Source organism: Scardinius erythrophthalmus (genome assembly GCF_964197995.2).
Source record: "Scardinius erythrophthalmus genome assembly, chromosome: 13".
NCBI lineage: Eukaryota > Metazoa > Chordata > Actinopteri > Cypriniformes > Leuciscidae > Scardinius > Scardinius erythrophthalmus.
Window position 1 is genome coordinate 15,817,680 of NC_138233.1, and position 23,598 is coordinate 15,841,277.

The 23,598-nt window shown below is 36.1% G+C and overlaps 5 protein-coding genes across 7 annotated transcripts; 3 read left to right on the forward strand and 2 right to left on the reverse strand.

Annotated features, from left to right (window-relative positions):
* Positions 1-272: 272 nt before the first annotated feature.
* On the forward strand, positions 273-3,955 carry LOC308701018 (magnesium transporter NIPA2). The gene is made up of 6 exons (XM_081383012.1): positions 273-379; positions 875-1,010; positions 1,156-1,212; positions 1,425-1,515; positions 2,016-2,176; positions 2,267-3,955. Exons 2-6 carry the CDS (start codon positions 875-877, stop codon positions 2,917-2,919), a joined length of 1,098 nt encoding a protein of 365 aa, XP_081239138.1. The 5' UTR covers positions 273-379; the 3' UTR covers positions 2,920-3,955.
* timm8a (translocase of inner mitochondrial membrane 8 homolog A (yeast)) lies at positions 3,949-5,447 on the reverse strand. The gene is made up of 2 exons (XM_081383013.1): positions 5,238-5,447; positions 3,949-4,535 (listed from the first exon to the last, which is right to left on the reverse strand). The coding sequence occupies exons 1-2, from the start codon at positions 5,346-5,348 to the stop codon at positions 4,374-4,376; spliced, it is 273 nt and encodes a 90-aa protein (XP_081239139.1). The 5' UTR covers positions 5,349-5,447; the 3' UTR covers positions 3,949-4,373.
* A 59-nt stretch (positions 5,448-5,506) lies between these two features.
* Positions 5,507-8,757, forward strand: uqcrq (ubiquinol-cytochrome c reductase, complex III subunit VII). Of its 2 annotated transcripts, none has more exons than XM_081383015.1 (3): positions 5,507-5,579; positions 6,294-6,465; positions 8,578-8,757. In XM_081383015.1, the coding sequence occupies exons 2-3, from the start codon at positions 6,312-6,314 to the stop codon at positions 8,670-8,672; spliced, it is 249 nt and encodes an 82-aa protein (XP_081239141.1). In that variant the 5' UTR covers positions 5,507-5,579; positions 6,294-6,311; the 3' UTR covers positions 8,673-8,757. The 2 variants fall into 2 exon arrangements, with proteins under 2 accessions (XP_081239141.1, XP_081239140.1); XM_081383014.1 differs by having other exon boundaries at positions 5,509-5,575.
* A 968-nt stretch (positions 8,758-9,725) lies between these two features.
* gsr (glutathione reductase) lies at positions 9,726-20,597 on the forward strand. 2 transcript variants are annotated; one of them, XM_081383016.1, is made up of 14 exons: positions 9,726-9,952; positions 10,334-10,487; positions 10,727-10,753; positions 10,862-10,950; positions 14,471-14,540; positions 14,831-14,978; positions 15,424-15,478; positions 15,563-15,662; positions 15,750-15,836; positions 15,986-16,153; positions 16,929-17,040; positions 17,239-17,370; positions 18,299-18,432; positions 18,574-20,597. In XM_081383016.1, exons 1-14 carry the CDS (start codon positions 9,897-9,899, stop codon positions 18,721-18,723), a joined length of 1,482 nt encoding a protein of 493 aa, XP_081239142.1. In that variant the 5' UTR covers positions 9,726-9,896; the 3' UTR covers positions 18,724-20,597. The 2 variants fall into 2 exon arrangements, with proteins under 2 accessions (XP_081239142.1, XP_081239143.1); XM_081383017.1 differs by having other exon boundaries at positions 9,744-9,952; positions 10,212-10,487.
* A 275-nt stretch (positions 20,598-20,872) lies between these two features.
* On the reverse strand, positions 20,873-22,316 carry hnrnpa0l (heterogeneous nuclear ribonucleoprotein A0, like). Its single transcript, XM_081383021.1, has one exon. The coding sequence runs from the start codon at positions 22,237-22,239 to the stop codon at positions 21,349-21,351; it is 891 nt and encodes a 296-aa protein (XP_081239147.1). The 5' UTR covers positions 22,240-22,316; the 3' UTR covers positions 20,873-21,348.
* Between the last annotated feature and the right edge of the window lie 1,282 nt (positions 22,317-23,598).

Here is a 23,598-nt window from a genome sequence, read left to right on the forward strand (position 1 = left end):
TAAAGTGTTACCAATGTATTTATTTTTATTTTATCAACTGTAAAATACAAACTGCTGATTTTAAACTGTGGAAAAGGATCAAAATGAAACACTTGTTTACACACTTGAGGAGTTTCAGAAGCATACATTTGATATAATAATACTAGTTTCACCAAATTCAGTTTAAATATGTATAAACCATAGAAATCATAGTATCATCTGTCACAGAAGGGTTTCGTTTAAAGAAAAGATAAATTCTCCAAAATGTCCAGACAGACGGGGCAGGGGACTGTCAATAGGGAAGTTAATAACAATATCTGGCAACCAGCGTACAGTCACTTCACCAGGAAGTTTATTCACACGAGACGTAATTGCCACCGATGGACGATACGAATGCAAGGTTAGTCAATTTAAAAATTATTTATATTTCAATAGTCTTTTAAATGTAATCTTAATATGAACTGTAACATGAAACAACAATGCCTCCTAGTGTAAAATACATAGTGCGCTAACCAAAATCTACCTACGTCATTCTAAAAAGTTGCTTTCTCTCTTTAAAAATGCTGTGATCATGCATTTTCAGTCGTTATAAATGTTTAGAGCAGATGAACAAATAGTCTACAATGAAATCTCATGTTTTATTGCTTTGAAGTACTGGCGATGTGAAAAGCAGGAGTCACATGAGTCACATGATTTGCTTGCTTCCTATTATATTCTGTGGCTGCTTTAACTAGTGTGTTGCCTACCTAGACAGAAAGCTGTGCTTTACTGTGCCCAAAAATGCTATCTAGGTAGAAAGGTCACTAGGTTTTTTAGCCAGACCCGCCTATGTAACTAAAAATCTAATAGCCAACTCAATTGTAATATCTAGTTCTTCTATTATAACTGCGTTCAGATGGATGCTGCAAACCGCACTGACTTCTACATTGGTTTGGCTCTTGCTGTGAGTTCCACTATCTTCATCGGTGGCAGTTTTATATTGAAAAAGAAAGGGCTCTTACGACTGGCAAAAAGGGGCTCTACTAGAGCAGGTAGGTGATTGAAATTTACCAAGTACCATTGCAAAATACTTCATTATACAGTATTTGAATTGCATCATTTTTTTAATGCTTTTGACATTATTATTATTTCCTTTTTTTGTGCTGTCTAATCAGGTCTGTTCTCTCCACTATTTAGGTCAAGGTGGATATGCATACCTGAAAGAATGGTTGTGGTGGGCAGGGCTTATATTAAGTATGGCATTATCATTTTATGTATTTATTTGTCATAAGTAAATCTGAAATATATCCAGAATATGGATCTTGATCAGTTGTGCATGTAAATATCATCAGTGTATGTGGATTTATAGATCTTAGTAATGAGATTGCCATCTACACAGTACACATTAATGTCATTATGAACACCCTAATCACAATCTTTTGTCTTGTCATGTATTTTATTTTTAGTGGGAATAGGCGAGGCAGCAAATTTTGCAGCTTACGCATTTGCACCTGCTACGTTAGTAACACCCCTGGGAGCATTGAGCGTTTTGGTCAGGTAAATTTACCTAGTAGTGTACACCACCTTTCAAAAATTATAACTTTAATTGCAGTCACAGATTGAGATACACTACTGTTCAAAAGTTTGGGGTCAGTAAGATTTTCAGCAGTCTACGGTATCACATGATCCTTTAGAATTCATTCTAATATGTTGAATTGGTGCCCAGGTAATATTGCTTATTATAATTTATTTATTTTTCTAATTCATATTTTTGTCAAATGATACATTTTTTCAGGATTCTTCGATGAATAGAAAGTTCAAAACAACAGTATTTATTTGAAATAGCATTTGTTTTGTAATGATATAAAAGTCTTTATTAGTACTATTAGATTAATTTAATGCATCCTTGCTGAATACATTTATTTAATTAATTAATTTTAAAAAATCATATTGGCCCCACACTTTTGGGGTTGTACAGGTGTGTACAGTCTCAACAGAACATTAATTCTTTGTCTAAAATATGTTTTTACTGAATGTACAACCTTTTTTTTCATCAGTGCTGTGCTCTCATCATACTTCCTGAGTGAGCGGCTGAATATCCATGGGAAAATTGGCTGTTTGCTTTGCATCTTCGGTTCCACAGTAATGGTGCTCCATGCTCCACAAGAGGAAGAAGTTGCTTCTCTGACAGCAATGGCAGAGAAACTCAAAGATCCAGGTTAATTTACAAATACACTATGGATACCAAAGATACCATGGCCCCCTGTGAGCTCTGTTATAACAGTCGTCTTTCTTGCATGTATCACAGGATTCATTGCTTTTGCTGTCTGCATTGTCGTGAGTAGCCTGGCCCTGATCTTGTTTGTCGCACCTCGCTATGGTCAGAAAAATGTGCTGGTGTACATCCTCATCTGCTCGGTGATTGGTTCATTATCTGTGTCCTGTGTGAAAGGCCTTGGCATTGGGATCAAAGAGCTGTTCGCTGGTACAGCTGTTCTGAAAGAGCCACTGTTTTGGGCTCTGCTCATATGTCTTGTGATCTGCATCAGTATCCAGATAAGCTACCTTAATAAAGCCCTCGACATTTTCAACACCTCTATAGTTACACCTATTTATTATGTCTTCTTTACTGTATCTGTCATGGCTTGTTCGGCCATCTTGTTTAAGGAGTGGCTTCGAATGTCCACCGATGGGGCTGCTGGGACTGTTAGTGGCTTTCTTACCATCATCATTGGCATTTTTCTTCTCCATGCGTTCAAGGACATTAACTTTAAGTTGGATTCTCTACCTTTATATCTGCACCGTGGACCCCAAGGCAACACGTGGAGCCAACCGTACGTGGCTTTGCCAACCGACGTGACGATTACTGTGGCTGAAAGCAATCTGACTAAGGAAAGAAGCGCAAATGGCTTTTTTCCAGAGAGTTTAGACAAGAAGAGCAATGGTACATTGTTTATCTAGAATAATATTAGCAAAAATACTGATTTACTACAAGCATACTTTGCAAACCATTAATACTGTGAGAGTACTTTAATTTGCATTTTGTGTGTGCGTATGTTTTAGTATACAAGATGCTTCTTACATATTTTCCTTTATCTATAATTTTTCTTTTTAGTTTCACATTGTTGATATTTTCAGAGTAACGATGATGTGCCCAGTCACTTGTTTTAAATACAAAATCCTGAAGTAGCAGCATAATGTTTAAAAATCTGCTGTACAATCTTGTTAAATGTTACATTATTTATTCAATGACCAAACCAGCATTGTTTAGGATATGCATATGATTACATTCATATCAAGCACTTTAAATGTATCAGCTTAATATTCAATGCCTCATCTGTTCCATAAATACACAATATTATTTAATACAATGTGCTTGACTTCTTATGAACTATCATTCAAAAGTTTGGGGTCGGTAAGATATTTTTGATTGTTCTGAAATATAGTCTTTTATGCTCACCAAGGCTGCATTTATATGATCAAAAATACAGCAAACAGTAATATTGTGAAATATTCTTACAATTTAAAAGTAGTTTTTTGTTTTAATATATTTTAAAATTGATTTTATTCCTGTGATGGCAAAGTTCATAACGGTTCAGTTCACGATAGAAAGTTTAAAAGCATTTATAATACATTTTCTGTAGCATTATAAATGTCTTTACTGTCACATTTGATCAATTTAATGCATCCTTGCTGATTTTTTATAAAAATGTATTGACTCCAAACTTTTGAACGTAGTGTAAACGTCCTATACTGGTGTTCACATATCTGTATATTTGAAAAATGTTTTCTTAAGCAGCAACTGAACTTAAGAGGTGGTGCATTGTTTTCTATATATATTCTATGTACATAGTGCCTGCTAAGCTATTTTAATAAATAGCACACCGAAACCTCTAAGAAGTCTCATTAGTATTTAAGGAACTTAAGCATTTTCTAACTTGAACTCTGCTTTCTCCTGTGACATTTTTACACATCATATGAATAAACTGCTGTGAGTATGTTGTCTTTTTATTTCAAGTTTCAAGCACATTTCAACAGACACTGTATAAGCCACAGATCTTGAAACAATCCCAGTAAGACGATGCATTGTGTACTTAGTAATGTACTTTGACGAAAGTGAAATGCAGAGCCTCCTCCTCAACTCAAGATCAGATCTGTACAATGGGATCCACATTATGTACTGATTTTCATACCAAAATCTTAGAACTGGGAAATGTCAATTATATCGATGGTAATAAATAGGGCTTTCTATGGGACTGTACATGCATCCATTTGATTTCAAACACATGGCCTTCAAAATAATAGAGCAAAAAGAGGCACTTTTGTCTTTGAGAAATTAACTAAATCCTGTATATAGCGGTTGCCTCACAGTTTTTGTTGGCATGACGAATCCTCAATAAGTGGCTGAAGTTCTACTACTCTGTCATGGTCTCTGAGAATGTTCCTCTACTCCTCTGAGTTTGCTCTAGTCTGTTGAGGATGAATTGACTTGTATCGATGAATCGTTCCACGCAGTTTACAAAACACACCTCTGTCCTGGAGTCGAGCTTTGGACCAGGCTTATCCATGCACTTCTCCTGCAAAGACAAACACACTATGAGCTCCAAAAAACCCCAACAACTGATGACTTTACTGAATTTGTGTGTGTATGTATGTATAGATACTGCATGAACATGATATACAGCTCTTAATATAAAAATAAATATACTACTGTTCAAAAGTTAAGAAAATATATATAGAAATTAATACATGTATTAATTCAGCAATGATGCAGTAAGACAGCAAATACCTTTATATTGTTACAGAATATTTTTATTTCAAATAAATGCTGTTCTTTTGGAACTTATCTATTCATCTAATAATTATATATCTATAATCTGACACTAAAGACTGGAGAAACGATGCTGAAAATTCAGCTTTGACATCACATGAATAAATTACATTTTTAAATAAATAAAAAAAAAGGCTACTTTAAATAATAATCATTTGTCAGTGCAGTTTGATTGTATTGTATTTACTCAATATTTGTTCAAATGAATTCAGATTTGGTGAGCTGGGATGGGAATCGTACCGAGAAGAACCCCAAAGGGTCACAAGCTCCGCGACTAAAGAGGGCAGCACCTTAAATGAATTGCTTGAACTACATAATGAAACATCTTCCAAATCCACAGATCATACATGCTAGGACAGGATTGTGCAGACAGTCTCTCTGTATATGTACAGTACAGCCTCATAAAGAGGATGCATTCCGCAGCCCAATAGGACAGAAACACACTCACCCAGCACACTTCTGTCATCTGATGAACTAGCTGCTGAAACCTCTGCTTTTGAGACTCGATCTCGATAAACTGCTGCAGTTGAGGGTCTGCCGTGACTCCTTGATTATCCATTGGGGAGAATAATAGGAAACGCTACACAAAATAACTTAATGGTGATATCCGACCACTGTATACAATGTCCCAGTACGCTGCTGACCTTCACGTGTCTCGATAGCCAGGAACCAGTACAGCAGAGCACCAATAAGAAAGCGTGAAATCAAGAGGAAACGGATATGACTTGTGGGTGCAGGCGGAAGTTGTAGAATCCACAGCAGGACAAGGGTGTTAGGAGCAGTAAGGTTGGTGAGCAGAGAAATGTTTTATTGCCTTGTATTTTGACTATAGTGAGTTAAAAGATAACGACATTATCTTAATTAAGCGATGTAATGTATGTTTGGGTGTATTAATGTGTGTGTAAACCAGAGACGGTGCGATTGAGTTGAATGTCAAGCAAGGTCTTACAGAAAGCTGCTAGCCTAGCCACGTAACGCTTATAAATGTGACTAAAATGTCTGCACTCCCCGTCAATTAATGGTAACAAAGTAACCATAGAATTTAAGTAACTATATTAATTCTTATCTGTCAGCTTTGCCACATGATGTACAAGTTACGCTTGAGTCTTGTTTATCAGTGTAATATTGATTGTATCAATCCGTTACTCTGAGCAAATTATCCTGATTCAAAGAACGTCTTTTCGTACAATATCCAATTCCACCCCCATCATAGTGCATTTTATATATAGATACAACAAAGAATCGATTATACCCGTTATTACAATAGATACTTATAAACTTAAATAATTAATTAATTTAATTAGCAATATTATATTTAAAATGCATGCATAAAATAAAGTACATAAAACATCATCCCATCAGTTAATTTAAATGAACTGTTTTCTTTTTAAAATGCAATTTATTTTATATACAGCAGTTAAAATGTATTCAAATCGAGTCAATTATTGACATGCTTATTTTATTTTAAGTGTACTAAATTTAACCTTGATTTCATTTCCCTTAGATCAGCTTTCTTGGCACAATGGGTCGTCACTTCGGAGATTTGGCCAAGATAAGGCATGTGATCACCTACAGTATTTCCCCCTTTGAGCAGAGGGCTTTCCCAAACTACTTTTCCAAGGGAATCCCAAATGTGTGGAGACGATTCAAATCATCTGTATTCAAGGTTGCACCACGTAAGTCATTTTGGGCCAAAATTAAGCAATACACAGGCATTAAAAATGTGTCTGTGTATGTATGTGTGTATATATATATATATATATATATATATATATATATATATATATATATATATATATATATATTAGTTAGTATTTTCACCCAAAAAATGGTTTTAAGCCAGTTATTTATATCTTTTGCTGTAGTTCGTCTGTAGGAAATATCAGTTTACATTTCCAAACATTCCTTTTGCCATTAATTGTAATAATCCAGTGAGATTTTTGTATGCACAATGAGTCTGACAACAGCTGGTATGATTCACACAGAGATCTGGGGCCGTATTCACACAACATTTTATCTTACCACTAAGAGTTCTCCTAAATGGCAGTAAAAGTTCTTAAAACTTATTCACAAAGTTGCTGTGGCCAACTTTTACTGAGGAATAGAGAGAAGTCTTCAATTAAGAGAAAGGGTGGGGTTGACCTCGTTTACTAACTATGCACACAGTAATTGGCTGATGAGGGAGGGGTCTCTGTCAGTGATTTAATCATATAAATATTGTAGAATTCAAATAAAGGTTTTAAAATATATATATATATATATATTTTTTTTTTTTGCCATATTCAAATAAAGGTTTTAACATGTAAGCTAAGTGTCACTAATTAAACTAGTATGTTTTCAGCTAATTGTCTGCCTCTTACATGTCTGCATCTTGAGAAATTGCAGAATTCAAGCGACAAATGATGTTTTATAAACAAAGTTCAGGAGGAGTACGTTCAAACAGTCTATATATAATCGGTTCAAGAGGAAGTTTATATACACAGCCGAGAGCTGACTCACCTAGTACCTCGCCGGTTTTCTGCATCCCTCCGCCACTCCGTTCCTCACTCTCGGCTGGGGATACGGGGAGTACTCTGGGTTTGGGCTAAATTCTGAGCTCGGAGCGTCCCCTCAGACAGCACGCCAGATACGCTTATTTTACTCATTTACTCTAATTCGATCATTTGTTAGTGTGAAATCGTGAAAACAACTGCCACAGGTAATCGGACTTTATTTATTTATGTAGGTTTTATCGTAGATTAAAATCTATAAATCAAAATATGCATTGCATTTATGAAGAAAAGGTTCAGCACCCAAGGCTCTATTGCTATTGCCTAAATGCTGTACAGTGTCTTTGGGCAGATTGCCAGGTACAGCCATTAGGATTGTTTGTGATTCGGTCTTAGTGACTTTGGAGTTCTTTTGACTACTCCTAACGTTTCACAGATTTAGGAGCTAGTTTTAGCGCTAAAATGCTTTGTAAAATACTCTTAGGGCAAAAAAGTAGGAGTTTTAAAATTAGGACTGACATGGCCATTAAATGTAAGAGTTTCTTTTTTTGTGAATGCGGCCCCTGATCTCAGCATCAGAGTCTGTCTGGGATTACACGAAAAAACAAAAAGAACTGAGACAGACTAAATCCTGAAAAACTGTGGCAATGTCTCCAAGACGCTTGAAGAAACCTTCCTGCAAAGCTACATTACTGTGAAAAGTTTTAGACGCTTGTGTAAAAATATTGTAAAGTGAGGATGCTTTCAAAAATAATGCCATAAATAGATTTTATCAATTAACTTCTATTAACTAAATCAAGTCAATATTTGGTGTGACCACCACTTGCGTTTAAAACGGCTTTTGTCCTCGGTACACTTGCACAGGTACACTTTTTCAGGTAGCTCTGCAGGCAAGTTTCTTCAAGCGTCTTGGAGACATTGCCACGATTCTTCTGGATTAAGTCTGTCTCAGTTTTTTCTGTTTCTTCATGTAATCCCAGATGGACTTGATGGTGAGATCAGATCTCCGTGTGGAGCACCGACTGTTGTCAGACTCATTGTGCTTACAAAAATCTCACTGGATTGTTACAATTAATGGCAAAAGGAATGTTTGGAAATGTAAACTGATATTTCCTACTGACACACTACAGCAAAAGATATAAATAACTGGCTTAACCATTTTTCTGGGTGAAAATACTAACGTGCCTAAGACTTTTGCAAGGTACTATATATAAAAAATAGGCTATACTATTCTAGCTATAGATTAAAGCAAACATTGTGTGACTAAACTTCTCTACAAACCTGCATCTCTATTTACAGCCATGATTCTGATGTACCTGACCTACACATGGGGCAATCATGTACATGAACAGGGCAAAAGAAAGAACCCCGCAGACTATGAGAATGACAAGTGAAATGGCCCTGCTGAAGATGTGTCCTTGTGTAACTTCTTGTTTCTGAAAAATTCATCAATAAAGAAAATATTTATGGGAAAATGGATTTCTGACTTGTTGCAATACCTGTACACTTAATCAACATGATTCAATTTAGTAGCTTGTTTATTAATAAAGCACCCTGATGTGATGCATCACTTGAGATATCCTCTCATTTGTAACAGTCATCAGAAATATTTGAATGACGGGAGTCTACTGCCAAGTACTTTCTTTTTTTTATGCAAAGGCACAAATTAGCAAGTTTTAATGCAGTTTATTTTTCTATTTTTACTTTTTGTTTTGGTATACTAATGATTTATTTATTTATACTAATGATGAAAATTAAATTAAATTTTTCTATTATGATTAGTCTGTTGTCTGCCATGTAAAGATTTCTGAAGTTTAACAAAGTTCATTAAAATAGCAGGTGGACAATACTTTTTCAGTGTGAATCGTCAATGCAGAAATCTGAGTAAATTTACCATTTTACTCAATGTACTGTACACTACTGTCAAAGTCCCATAGCTACCATTCAAAAGTTTGGGGCTGGGAAGATTTTTTAAAATGTTTTTGAAAAGTCTTACTCACCAAGACTGCATTTATTTGATTAAAAATACAGTTAAAAAAAGTAATATTGTGAAGTAACTTTTCTATTTCAATATATTTTCAAATAGTGTGCTGCAAAGCTGAATTTTCAGCATCACTACTCAAGTTTTCAGTGTCACATGATCCTTCAGAAATCATTATAATATGCTGATTTGCTATTCAAGAAACATTTCTTATTGTTCGAAACAATTTTTTAAGGATTGTTTAATGAATAGAAAGCTCAAAAGAACAATGTTAACGTGTTGTGTAGTTCATTATTGTCACCTTAGATACATACATTTAATGCGTCCTTGCTGAATACAAGTATATTGACCCCAAACTTTTGAACGATATGACCGCATACACCGCAAACAATATTCATTATTCCTTCCAGTGTAATAATATAACGCCGTTGTTGTTGTCATGTGCTTCTGTACACTGGCGCTGCGTGTTGAAACGCGCATGCTCAGTTTAGCTCGGCGACGGCGTCATTCTGACTTGACACAGTTTACATCGACGCATTCCGTTAAAACCATATAAATACGAAGATGGGCAGCAAAGATACACTCCTAAAGAGTTTATAACTCAACACATCTAAGCAACGACACTTTGTTTATTAGAATGTACTGCAAAAGGGTTTCCGCTACAAGTACATATGTAACGGCCGCGTTTCGTCGGTGAGTTTGTTTAGTGGGCTGAATTCTCATGTCATTGTGCTTTGACGAAATATTTCCCCTTTTCAAATAAACCAGACTGTTATCTGTCGTATTTAAAAGTGAGTTCAAAGTAAGTTGAGCACACGGCATGACAGTGAAGGACAGTAATAAGCATGGGTAACTATGACTATGACTATTGTCCAGACTTGCTTCTGGGATTTACACACTATTGTGTCAATTCACAATGACTAAGCATTGGCTTTTACGTCCCTCCCATTAGTTCAACTAACGTTACTGCATTGGCCGGGGTGTTGGCTTCCTGCTTATGGAGATATTAAGCCCGTTGGCTCGACTGCGAGCGTCTTTTCTTACTCTTGGACGATCGCTGTCATCTTCTCGTAGACTCATCAGTCGCAGCATGGCCTCTGAATCCGTCACGCGCTTTGATTTTCTGGTGATTGGCGGAGGGTCCGGAGGGCTGGCCAGTGCGCGGCGGGCGGCTGAACTCGGTGCCACCGCAGCCGTGATCGAAAGTCACAAACTCGGAGGTACCTGCGTGAGTAAAGACCATCCTGCTCCTGCAACACCACATTTTCCTTAGAGTCATATAGATGTGTTCTTTAGACGAGTTATTTACAGCAATTGGTCGCTGGATCCGTCACATGAACAGAGAGGTGTTTGGGAAGAATCCAGATCCAGCTCTTTATTGTGTAATGGTTTAGTCCAGCACCTATGCATTTTTTTGTCTGCTGATATTATTGACGTTGGCAATTAAACTTCTCTTCTCTGCTGCAGGTGAATGTCGGTTGTGTTCCTAAAAAGGTATATTTTACTTTTATCATTACTCTTAATTGATTGCCTGAAGCAAGCAGAACTGTTCATAAATATGCTAATGTTCATAAATAATTGTGTCATTTTGCATGCCTCCAGGTTATGTGGAATACATCCACTCATGCAGAGTATATCCATGATCATGAAGACTATGGATTTGATGGAGCAAAAGCACATTTCAGCTGGCAGTAAGTTAGATACTTTCTTTGGGTTTTCTCCTGTGTTGTTTGTTTTTTTGTGGATAGAGATGTTGAGTATAGGGTTAGGGTTATGGCAAGCCATTCTTTTAAAATATTAAAAAACTAGCATTTATTTTTGTTTTCAAATGTAATTTCTGTATTTAATAATTTTTAGTATTTTTTTTTTTGTAAACTACTGTATACCTAGTGAAATGACATTTGCTGCTGTCAGTACATACATTCCTCCCTCAGATATCAGACCTATTATCAATAGGTATATTAGATAAGTGGCAAGAGGAGTGGAACACGTGCAAGAATAATAAGCCACACGCACACGTGCAAGAATAATTCATCTGGAATTTTCAAACAGACTTAATCACTCTTAAAACTAGATCTGATCAAGTGGTATTCACGAATCACCAGATGTCATATAGGTCATACAAGTTTGACTCTTGCTTTTTTGCTTAAAGGTGAAGACTTTATGCATGTTTTGTAAGATTCCCCTCTTAAACATATTTTATTGGACTGTCCTGGGTATAATACAAGTAGAATGCTCTTTTATGAAGTTATTTCACTTAAGGACTTATTATGACCGCCGCTAGCGTAGCTAGCGAAAGCGGTCATATAGGGATTGTCAAAGTTTTTTTTTTTTTTTTTTTTTTTTCGTCATCTACTGAATTTTCCGTCAACGATACCAGGGACACCGAAGCACCGGGGAACATGAAATTTGGTGGACATGTAGCCCCACTAGACTTTTACGGAAAAATTTCGTTTGGTCCCCGGGGGCCACTCCCCCCCCCCCCCCCCAAACCCCAAAAATGCAGTTTTTCCTACATAACTACCTGAACCGTGGCACAGAGGATGAAGAAATTTTTATGGTATGTTGCTCTTAAGGGCCCACATCAACCTAGCCCATAATCACTCATTTGTGATTTACGCCACTCCCATAAAAAATGAAAATGCAATATTATTCTACTTTAATCGCCCCTATCTTCAGTTGAGATGTTCAGAACTGCACCATATTTCATGTGTATGATTAACTTGACATCCTCTGGGGGTATGCTAAGTTTCGTAGAATTTCATCCATGGGGGGGTATAAAATAAATTCATTTATGTGCACATTTAGTGACTGTACACTCATCGGCCTGTAGATGGTGGTGTTGAGCGAAGGGTTGCTGGTTTAGGATGATACTGTCACACACACTGACATCCACACGCACAGACACACACCCATACACACACATACAAATCCACATGCACAGACACACACACACAAACACACACGCGCACACACATGTACGCACGCACACATACACGCACAGACACACACACAGACACACACATACACAAACACACACACAGACATGCACATACTACTACTTTTTTTAGGTATATACATAAACACGCAATACAGCCAAATTGCTCCACGTCATTTATTTTTGTGGAAAGCCAGTGCAGGCCTGAGCGGCGGTCATATTTTGTACCGCCCTGCGGTACATCTAGTTTAGTGAGATTATGCCTGAAAAAGTTTTGGATTTTTTTTATCATATGTTAATTTTTTTTTTTTTATATAATATGACTTGTTGTGTTTGTTTGCTTGGTTTTATTGTATTTATATGATATTTGTATTTTTGTAATTTAATTTTTGCAATGAAAATGTCCTTAGATGCTGACATGGCATTACATAAAACAATTGATCTATCTATCTTACCTGAATGTAAACAGATGAGAAACAAAATACATGTGTAACAGTATATTGGAATGATTGGATCCATGTATTCGTTCTTAAAGTGACAGCAGCCTAATATTCCTGCTGTCATCTGGGTCATTAATAGCCTGGGAAAACCCAGACTACTTCCGGCGAATTTTAATTCTCTCTTCAGGATAGTCTGGAGAAGAGCCCATTCAAACTCATTACTGTGCCGCTGAAATCGCGGCACCAATCAGAAACGTTTGGGGAGGGATTTACATGCAACGCATTCTCATCCTAGGGCGTCATAATACTGAGGCTTTTGAAATTTCTTTAATATCCGACGCAAAGGGCACCCTTTAGAGTCAACATGTGACGCCGGTTGCCGCCGTGAAACATCACTCGTTTGAATCATAGACAGTATATAAACTAATCAATTATCGCGTCTGTTTTGAGCGATTTAAACTTACCGTTTTCGTTAAAACCGGAGCAAAGAACAACACTCGAAGCATACGTCATCCCCTTCATAGATCTGATTGGTTTTAAGACTATACAACTGCGCCCAGATGAATTTGAGCTACGTCAATTGGTGACGCCCCTTTGGAAATGATTTGTATACATAGCTTCCCCAGACCCTATACTCAGTTTCAACTGAGAAGGGTCTGGTTTTAACCAGGCTAGGTCATTAATGTTAATCAAACAAAATTAATTTGTATCTTTGTTCTGTTGTATTTTTTTGAGCTGTTGCTTGTAATTTGTTTATTTGTTCTTATTTTATAACTGAAGACCCACTTGTCTTCAATAATGCTTGAACTATGGCCCTAATAGTTTGGCTGTTTTTGCTGTGGTATCGAAATTGGAATCAATCGAGAATTGTGAAAATGTAAAATATTTTGGTGGTTTATTTATTAGAAAACAATTGTACATGGGTCAAAAAAACAACAAAACTTTTTATTTATTTGTGAGGCTAGTGAACATTTTGGCAGGGAAAGTAAAAGCACAGTAAAACTAAGTGAGTGGGGTGGCAGGATTTTGAACATCCTCCAACAGTTATAGTTCGGTGTCGCTGACAGATATTAAGTGGTGCCGCCAGTGTGCATGCAATCATAGAAAACAATGCATTTACAATTTGATATGGCAATCCAGTGTGCGACCCTCTTTATGCATTGTTTTGCTAATGTTGGTGACTCCTAGTTGGGAGGACATAATTTATGAGTCATAACCCGCCAAATTGGCTGGTGAGTTACCTGCCATGGTTGGTTCATTTGAAGGGTTGACGTTAATTTTGAACCCTGTTCATAACATAATAGTAATTATTCTTTTGTAGTCACATTCCCAAAAGTAACAAGTAAGTAATATTGTTTCTGGAAACAAAATTTGCCATTAAATTCTATGGGAATCTGTTGTTCAGATATCTTCTGACTAGTATGTATTTAAATTGTTGGTTAATCTAGTTTTACTTGTAATTAGTTGTATTTGTTAAGAGTAATTAAAAAAAGTTCTAGTAACATCAGTAAAGACACTAGTTTTAAGGGATACATGCCATCAGGCTTGCCGTAGAGGATATTCTTTCTGTAATTCTTGTCACAAAAAGGATTTTTTACTATTGCGATAGTTGAGGATAGTCAAGTTCCTGCTCGCTCTGATTCGTTACAGCTTTCAGTATTTGTTTTGCTTCCCTTTTGTGGTAATGTCAGTACAGCTTTGGGTGATCTTATCAGACAAAAGCATGAGGTGGAGTAATTTGAGTTATGCTGTAGAGAGTTCAGCTATCAGGATTTCTAGTGATATGAAAGATAAATTAATAAATGTCACTTCTTTGGGTGTGTGTATTTTCAGACTCATTAAACGCAAAAGGGATGCTTACGTTAGTCGCCTGAATCAGATTTACCTGAGCAACCTTGACAAGGTATGTTACTTTTCAGTCAGCAAATTGAATGTGAATGATTTGTGGAATCTTGTTCTTTATAGCACTTGCACTATGAAAGCTTTACATAGAAATCTTAAAGGCATTACAGCAAAATAGTCCTGTTTGAGCTTCAGAGACAGGGTGAAAAAGTATTCTTTTTTTAATGCAAATGCTGTACTAAGCAGACCTCGAGAAAAAAAAATAGCGTTATGAAAATGCATGAAATGGCCTCTTTAAACATTTAGAATTGGTATTGATGTGACTGAGATGTTGTTTGTGGTTATTCATAGGCCAAAATTGAGTCCATTCATGGCTATGCAAGGTTCACAGATGACCCTGAACCTACCGTTGAAGTCAATGGAAAGAAATACACAGGCACCCATATCTTAATCTCCACTGGCGGTCACCCATCCACTGTCAGTGAGGATGATGTGCCAGGTGGGCTTATGTTTGTTCATTATGAAAAATATACTTCCTTCTGCTTTACTTCTCAATGTCATCCTTATTTGCACTTGCCATTCATAGTTCATAGGGATAGTTCAGCCAAAAATTGTAATTAATTTTTAATATTTAATTAATTCTTACTTGAAGATATTTAAAAGAAAGTTGGTAACCAGACAGTTGACTTCCATATTATTGCTTTCTTACTATGGAAGTCAATGGTTAATGTCAACTGTTTGATTACCAACATTCTTTAAAATATCTTCTTTTTTGTATTCAGCAAAAGAAAGAAATTCATACAGGTTTTGAAAAACTTGGTGAGGGTTAGTAAGTGATGACGAAAGTTTTATTTTTGGGTGAACTATCCTTTAAAGTGATTTAACTTATTTTTGTCACTTTTTTTGACAACATCTGCATTTTGTAAATTTCAATGTTATTGCAGGAGCCAGTTTAGGCATTACCAGTGATGGATTCTTTGAACTTGAATCTTGCCCTAAGTAAGTGATTGATTGCCAATTTCTACTTATATTATTGTGTTTTCTTAGCTTATCATAAAATAACCGATCACTGTATCCACCTAGACGTAGTGTCATAGTTGGGGCAGGATATATTGCTGTGGAGATGGCTGGTATCCTTTCCACTCTGGGGTCCAAAACGTCCATCATCATCCGACAAGGAGGGGTAAGAGCCCTATTTATTGTCACCTGGATAAATGCTACTGTAATGTATATTCCAAAGTAAGCAATGACTGTGTTCTTTTGTTTCAAGGTGCTGAGGAACTTCGATGCCTTGATAAGCTCAAATTGCACAAAAGAATTGCAAAATCATGGTATTGACTTACGGAAAAATACTCAGGTAACTAGTACTGAGTAGTATTAGGTAAGGTAATATGTAGCTGGCTTTCCAGACTGATGTATCAGTTTGTTTGGCAGATTTTTAGTTATGATTTTCCCCCAAACTATATCGTATGTCAATTTATCAAAATATTCTGACATTGTTTACAGGTGAAGTCAGTGCAGAAGACTGACATGGGCCTCACTGTTACGCTTGTAACAAAAGACCCTGATGTCAAGGATGCACAGGAGAAGTTGGACACCATCCATGAGGTGGACTGTCTGCTCTGGGCTATTGGCAGGGAACCCAAAACCGCTGGCCTCAACCTCAGTCAAATAGTAAAACTTTATTTCAATTTGGTTGATATTATTACTATTTCTTTTAGTATAAGTATAAATGTAATTGATTGGTAAAATATTAGTTAAAATAAAAAAACCTCACTTAATAACAAGCAAAAGTTATTTTTTACAGTAGAGCACTTACAATAGAAGCCTATGGGGAATGGCATCGCACTGGGGTAAACTTTTAGAGTACATATTATTTTGAAAGTATAGCGACAAAACTTGAAGTTGGTATGAAATGGAAATTCACCTTATCTATTTTCTAAATCCATTTTATTGATCTTATTTTATCAATATGATTCCTTCATGCATATTTCTTTTCTTTTTTCTTTTTCTTTTTTTTTGACCTTGTAATTGTTTTTCAATAATCTTTTTCACTCGGATTTACGTCACAGTATATATAACACAAGATCTGTTCCTAATTCGTTTGCACTGTGAATTTAAACATAATACGTGTTAACATTAGACTTGTGTGATTAAAGTTCTGCTCACAGGAATTAAGTTACTAATACATAACAATATTACAAGCTGTAAATTTCTTCTTTTAAACCCTTTGGAATGCATTGCCATGTAGTGTACACACTATTCTTACTTTTTACAATCTGAAGGATCATTGAAACATGTCAGAGATTCTGTCGATAAAGTTCAAATAAACTCAGAGAGGATTCCTTTAAACCGCAGTAGCCACACTAGATAGATGGTATTGTAGGCTTTATCTTCGCACTGCATAACTTAATAAAGTATGAATAACAGAGGGTGTATTGTTATTCAGGGTGTGAAGCTTGATGAAAGGGGACATATCGTGGTGGATGAGTTCCAGAACACCACTCGTCCAGGCATCTATGCAGTTGGGGATGTTTGTGGGAAAGCTCTTCTTACACCTGGTACGGTTTCTGGATTACATCTTTAAATAGAATTTCCTCCTACATGCATTAACATCTTCCGGTTGTTTTGTGGTTTTGTATGTTGGGGGTTACATTGCAGGGCCCCCCAACCTTTAATTCTTTAGCATCTGTTTGATGGGAAGGTATATTCAGTTTATACTAATAATCTGTTGTTTTTTCTCTTTTTTGTGTGGATAGTTGCTATTGCTGCTGGCAGAAAGCTTGCTCACCGACTATTTGAGGGCAAAGCAGACTCCAAAATCGATTATAATAATATCCCTACTGTTGTGTTCAGCCACCCACCTATCGGCACAGTAGGACTAACTGAAGGTGATCTGATGTACAAATAATGCTTTCTCATAGTATCTTGAAATTTTCATCAGACTTTGCATGTAGCTAGTGTTGTTTTAGTATTATTTATATACTATTATAAAACGTATTATTTTGAAATATCTTTTGTTTGTATATAGTTTTCATTTCTTAGTAATTTTATGGTACTTTTGTAATTTGTATTAGTTTTTTTTATGTGAATATAGCTTTAATTGATTTTTATTTCAGTTTTAGTAATGTTAGTACTTAACAACTTAAACTTATTTTATTTAATTTAGTTACCAAGGGGACATTTCTCATTTTCCATAATTTTTTTAAGTTTACGTTTTTCATCTAATATTTGTATTTTATTGATAACACTTTTCAAAAAAGTTTAATTTGTTAACATTAGGTAACTGCATTAGTTAACATGACATAACAATGAAAAATAATTCTAAAGCTTTTATTAATTTTAGTTTGTTCATTTCATAATTTAAAGTGCTCCATTATGCTTTTTGGAATATTACCTTTTGTGCAGTTTGTAATATAGCTGATTGTGAATGTAAAAGGTCTGCACATTTTTAAAGATAAAGGTGCATGAAAAAAAAAGTTATTGTCTGTTACATTCCTATGTAACAATGTAACAAATTTCGAACAACATCTACTTTGACCCGCCTTCAAACACTGTAGTTGTTGCTGAGGCCTGAAGAGTTTGGTTTCTTGTGCTTCTTGAGAAATTAGGTGATGTGCAATGTATATTATGAGAAAAATAAAGTTTTTTTTTTTTTAACCTTTGATACATGTAAATCTATTATAGGAAACCTCCAAAACAGCATTAGGAACCTTTAAAATAGCATAGTAGGGGTACTTTAATAATACAGTATTTAAATCAGAAGCTATATCTGTTAATATTATTTAATGGATTATTTAATAATGTCATGTTTTGTAGATGAAGCAATCAAGACCTGGGGAAAGGACAATGTGAAGGTTTATACCACTTCTTTCACCCCCATGTATTACGCCATGACCACTCGAAAGAGTAAGTGCATCATGAAGTTGGTGTGTGCCGGCAAAGACGAAAAGGTGAGGGTGTGATCAGTCCATCGATCATAAATGAGTATGAAATATTACAAAGGATCATTATTTAGTTGTATTTGAACAGTATTTTGCTGTTACAATAAGTCATTTTCATGAAGTCACTTCTGAGCCTCTTTTCTTTTTTAGGTGGTTGGTCTCCATATGCAGGGTTTTGGCTGTGATGAGATGCTTCAGGGTTTTGCTGTGGCTGTTAACATGGGGGCTACTAAAGCAGACTTTGACAGAACCATTGCCATCCACCCGACGTCCTCAGAGGAGCTAGTAACATTGCGCTAATCAAGTGTTCATATCCCAAAGTGCCACTTCACAAGATTATGTTCCAATCCAAACAATAAAAAAACGCACATTTTTTGGACTATTCTCCTAACCTCTACATATCTAGCATTTTGTAACAAGAGGCGTATACTTGGTTTGTTATATCTCTGGGGTCATTAGTCGCTAGTGATTAAGACACAATACAGCAACATTCATCAGGCTGTGTCTTGAACTTTACATTGTTGTACCCCATTTTCACAGGTATTATTGTTTGATTGGAACAAGGTCAGTTGAAGGCTTAATGATTTATAATTGCTAAAAGTCTAATTAAATCTGTTTATAGTAAAACACTGTTGCTTTGATCTTACATTTTTAGAAAGTTTAATTCAGAGAGTTGCTTTCAATTGTAGTGGGTAGTGCTTTCTCAACATTTGTAAAATAAAATTGGATATGCACAGTTTGCTCACACTTGAGCATAGACCTTGAATACATTTAAAATATGAATTTGCGTCTTTGTGTGGTTAATAGAGCATTTCTTAATATATGTATTGACATTGTCAATATACTTATTAATAAATCTGTCACTTTTCATAAAAACATATATTGAGATGATCAATTCTTCAAAAGCTTAAAGTGAAACTCTTTTGTCTTTGTTTTGATTTGGTAGTATGTATGTATGTATGTGAAGTATGTTTTCTTGAGGTCCCCTCGAAAATGAGATGTCACATCTTAAGGGGGTTTTCCTCTTAAAAATAAATTCATTCTTTTGATTCATACATATTCTAAGATATATGATTGACATTTGACCACTTACTGTGTTGACAAACTTTCAGTGTTAGTATCTTATAATTACTGCAGAAATTCTGTTCTTCCCTACTTGGCATTTACTCAGCCGCTTCATTGATTAAGAATATTGTCATATCGCATTGTATCTCAAAAATTATACATCATCCTCAGTAGCTTCCTTCATCTAAGGCAGGGATGGGCAACTTCGATAGTGACGAGGGCCAACATTTTTTCTCCTTCATACCAAGGGGCCTGATCACTAATCCACACCTTTTACACCATCTTACTCAATTTACTTTTTATTAAGGGAAATCAATGTTTAATTAATGTAATTTGTTTTTAAAGATTATATCAACTATAAAACTTGTGCAATTATGCTAATACAAATGGGGAACTTTCGTGTCAGCTTACAAGCAACATTAGCCTACCCCAACAAGCAAATGTAAACCATCTCAATTGCATTGTCTAAATTTGCAACAAACAAATGTACAGATGTCCTATTTTTGGGGTTCTCATTATCAACCTCAGAGTTTATAACCATTTAAAACGGCTTCTTCCAAAAATATTTCTTCCAAATTGTATTACCATAATAAAAATGCTATTTTTTTTTTTTTTTTACATACTTTACAGCCAGTTCCCCATCCCTGATGTAAGGGGGAATAAATTAAGAGATTGATGCTGTATATCAATATGTTTGGTTGTCAGTTAACCTTGATCTCTAAATACCAGCTTTTAATAAGATAATGGTGATTCAGATGTATTAATCTGATATTTGACTATTTTAAGAGTAGCGACATTATATAAAAAAAAAAGGATGTCCACCACCCAAATGTCAGTTCCAAAATCAATGGATACATTAAACCTGTTGTTAATTACAATATAAAATAAATGTTCTAATTTACTTTTATTCAGGTGGTAGAAACCCTGAATTTCCAGCATCCATTACACATTCAATGTCACATGATCTTAAAGAAATTAATATGCTGACTTGGTGCTTAATTTGTCAATGTTGAACAAATGGTGATGCTTAATATTTTTGTGCAAACTGTAATACTTTTTTTTTTTCAAGATTCTTTGAGAATCTGAAATAAAGAATTTGACCTTGTTATAAATGAATGATTCAATCACTGAATAGGAGTATATTAAATTCTGCGGGCCCCGAACTTTTAAACGAGTACTTAGTATAAATGAAGGTTCACAAATCACATGTTTGAAAAAGGCTTTGAATCCAATGTGTTCAGACTAGATATCTAGTTCAATTCATTAAGTTTTAAGAGTTGGTAGCCAAAAATATGTGAAGGAATGTTTGCCCAGCAGCTTATAAAGACAAGTCACATCTGAAACAGTGGTTGGCATCAATAATGGGAGACAAGACCAAACAAAGTTTATGAAAAAGATTTTTTTAATGGTTAAAAGGCTTATATGGCCATTGTTGGATCAAATTAAATATACTTAAAAAAAAAAAAGGTTGTACAACAGGAACGGTGTAATGGCATTAAAACAACTTAAATTACACTTAAAAACCAAAAGGAAAGAGGTCATGTAAATGAAAGTGAGCTGCTTAAATTTCATTACCCCTGAGTTTCATCTTTACCGATGGACAGGCAATAAACCTAGAACAGATCATAGAGAAGCCCGCGTGGTGTTGTACAGGCTTGACTTGGGTAAACAGGACCACTTAGGCTAAATCTAAACAAAGGAAAACAACGCGTGTCTGTTGGTACTGGTAATGGCACAGAGCAATTCTCTAATTTAAACCCAATACCAAACAAATTGTTTTGAAAGTCCAGTGTCCACACAGTTTACGTAAAAAAAAAAAAAAAAAAAAAGGACGTACAGCTTAGAGTCACATTAGTGCTTCTAATATCCACCATAGCCACCTCTTCCATATCCACCCCCTCCTCCACCTCCACCTCCGCGTGGGTACGGCCCACTGCTCCTGCCGGAAAAGTAGCCTGCTTTCATGGCACCGTAACCAGAGGCCTGCTGTCCATAACCCTCGCCGAAGTCACTGTAGCCATTCCCGTTGCCGTATCCGCTGCTCATCTGGTCACTGTAGCCTCCTCCGTAAGCACTTTGGCTTTCGTAGCTGGTGTCGGTACCGTATCCGCCGTTCTGATAGCCATAGTCGCCATAGTAACCACCCCTTCCGCCGCCATAGCCGCTTCCCCGGCCCATTCCTCGGCCTCCCCTTCCGCCGCGACCGCCGGTAGCTTGCATCTCCTGCTTGGTGAGCGCCTTCTTCACCTCCACCTTGTGTCCGATGATACTGTGGAACTTCATCACGACGGCTTTATCGGCAGAATCGTTGTCTTCGAAGTAAACAAAGCCGAAGCCTCGCTTTTTCCCAGTGTCTTTGTCGGTGATGACCTGAGCTTTCTCGATGGCACCGAACTGGGAGAAATAATCTTGGAGGTGTTCATCCTCGATGTCGTCTTTCAGTCCCCCGACAAATATTTTCTTGACCTTGGCTAGCGCTTCTGGTCTACCAGCGTCTTCCCGGGCCACCGCGCGCTTCAGATCCACGTTGTTGCCGTCCACGACATGAGGCCTACCAGCCATGGCGGCGTCTGCTTCCTCAACGCTCGAGTACGTTACGAAGCCGAAGCACCGGGAGCGCTGCAGCGGCTGGTTCATCACCACCACGCAGTCGGTCAGCTGTCCATATTGTTCAAAATGTGCCCGCAAGCCTTCGTCGGTTGTTTGGACGTTCAGACCGCCAACAAATAGTTTGCAAAGCTGGTTAGTCATTTTCTTACAATGGACGTACTACTGACGGAGATCACATGCAGCGGAAGAAAGAAGTCAATGCTTTTGAAATGCGTTGTGGAGGCGTTTCCTTTTGTGCGCGTCAACACATGCGTAGTTGTTTCTGATTGGCTACAAAGTAAATCACTTAAACCAACCCCGTCCTATCAATTAACATGTTGCATTGTGGACTGAAATTAAAAGGATCATTGCCAATTTGTGAATACATTGGTTTTGAGTTTAGAAACCTTATTGAATTTGGAAAGATTAAGTTGATGAGTGTAAACAAAATTGTAGTTCTATTCTGAATCCAGGATTCACGTGGTCCTGGAAATATCAAAGAATTTCAAAAGTGTGACTTTCAGGCCATGGACATTTCTATAAAGTACAGACCATTTCAAGGAATGTAATTCTGTATATATATATATATATATATATATATATATATATATATAGCCTTTTCTACTCATTTGTGATGACTATATGGATTTCAATTAATACAAAAATAAATATTCATTTTTTAATTAATTTAAATTCATATAGTCATCACAAATGAGGAGAAAAGGCACCCCATGATGAATTTCCATTCACTATGAAATCAGGCAAAACCAAGTATACAATATAACTATAAACTTTAAATCCCCCCTTTTTTTACTATATATATACGCATATACATACAAACTATTAACTTTTAAATCCTTTTAACTTTTTCAAATCCCATCTTAGTTCAGCCTGTTTTTAAAAATTGGAATAATTTTTCAGGCTTTTGGCCAGGGTACCTTATGATGACAGTTCATACTCATCTTGATGAGCAAAACTACTGTACCAATAACATTTAACAAGTGAGTTTCAGTAATTTTAATCTAGGGAGTAGTAAAATAATCACAAGTCTCACTCAGGAAATACAGCATGTTAGATAACTTTAAATGAACTAAAATCGCTATCCAATATTAACCAAGCACATCGGATACTAACACATGATTGGGTACTGCTATTGCTTGTAAACTGCATTTGTTTTTTGTTTGATAAACATATTAGTAATTAAAGTACTAAGATTTGAGTTTTATTGCCGTTTCACCATGTATTGGCAAGTGCCAGAATACACTTGTTTTACTCGCAGTGCAAAAAGTCCATCCAAAAATTACCTTCTTGTTCCACCATGTGTGAATAACTCTAAACTGCAGAGTGCACGCATCAACATCACAATGCACAAGCACTCAACACTAATTGCATTGCAGTAAAAAGAGCCGTTTGCATGTTTTACACATCCCTAATTTAAAAGATGTTTTAACTTTACTACTCTATTGGACCATGTTCCACCATGTGTGAATAACTCTAAACTGCAGAGTGCACGCATCAACA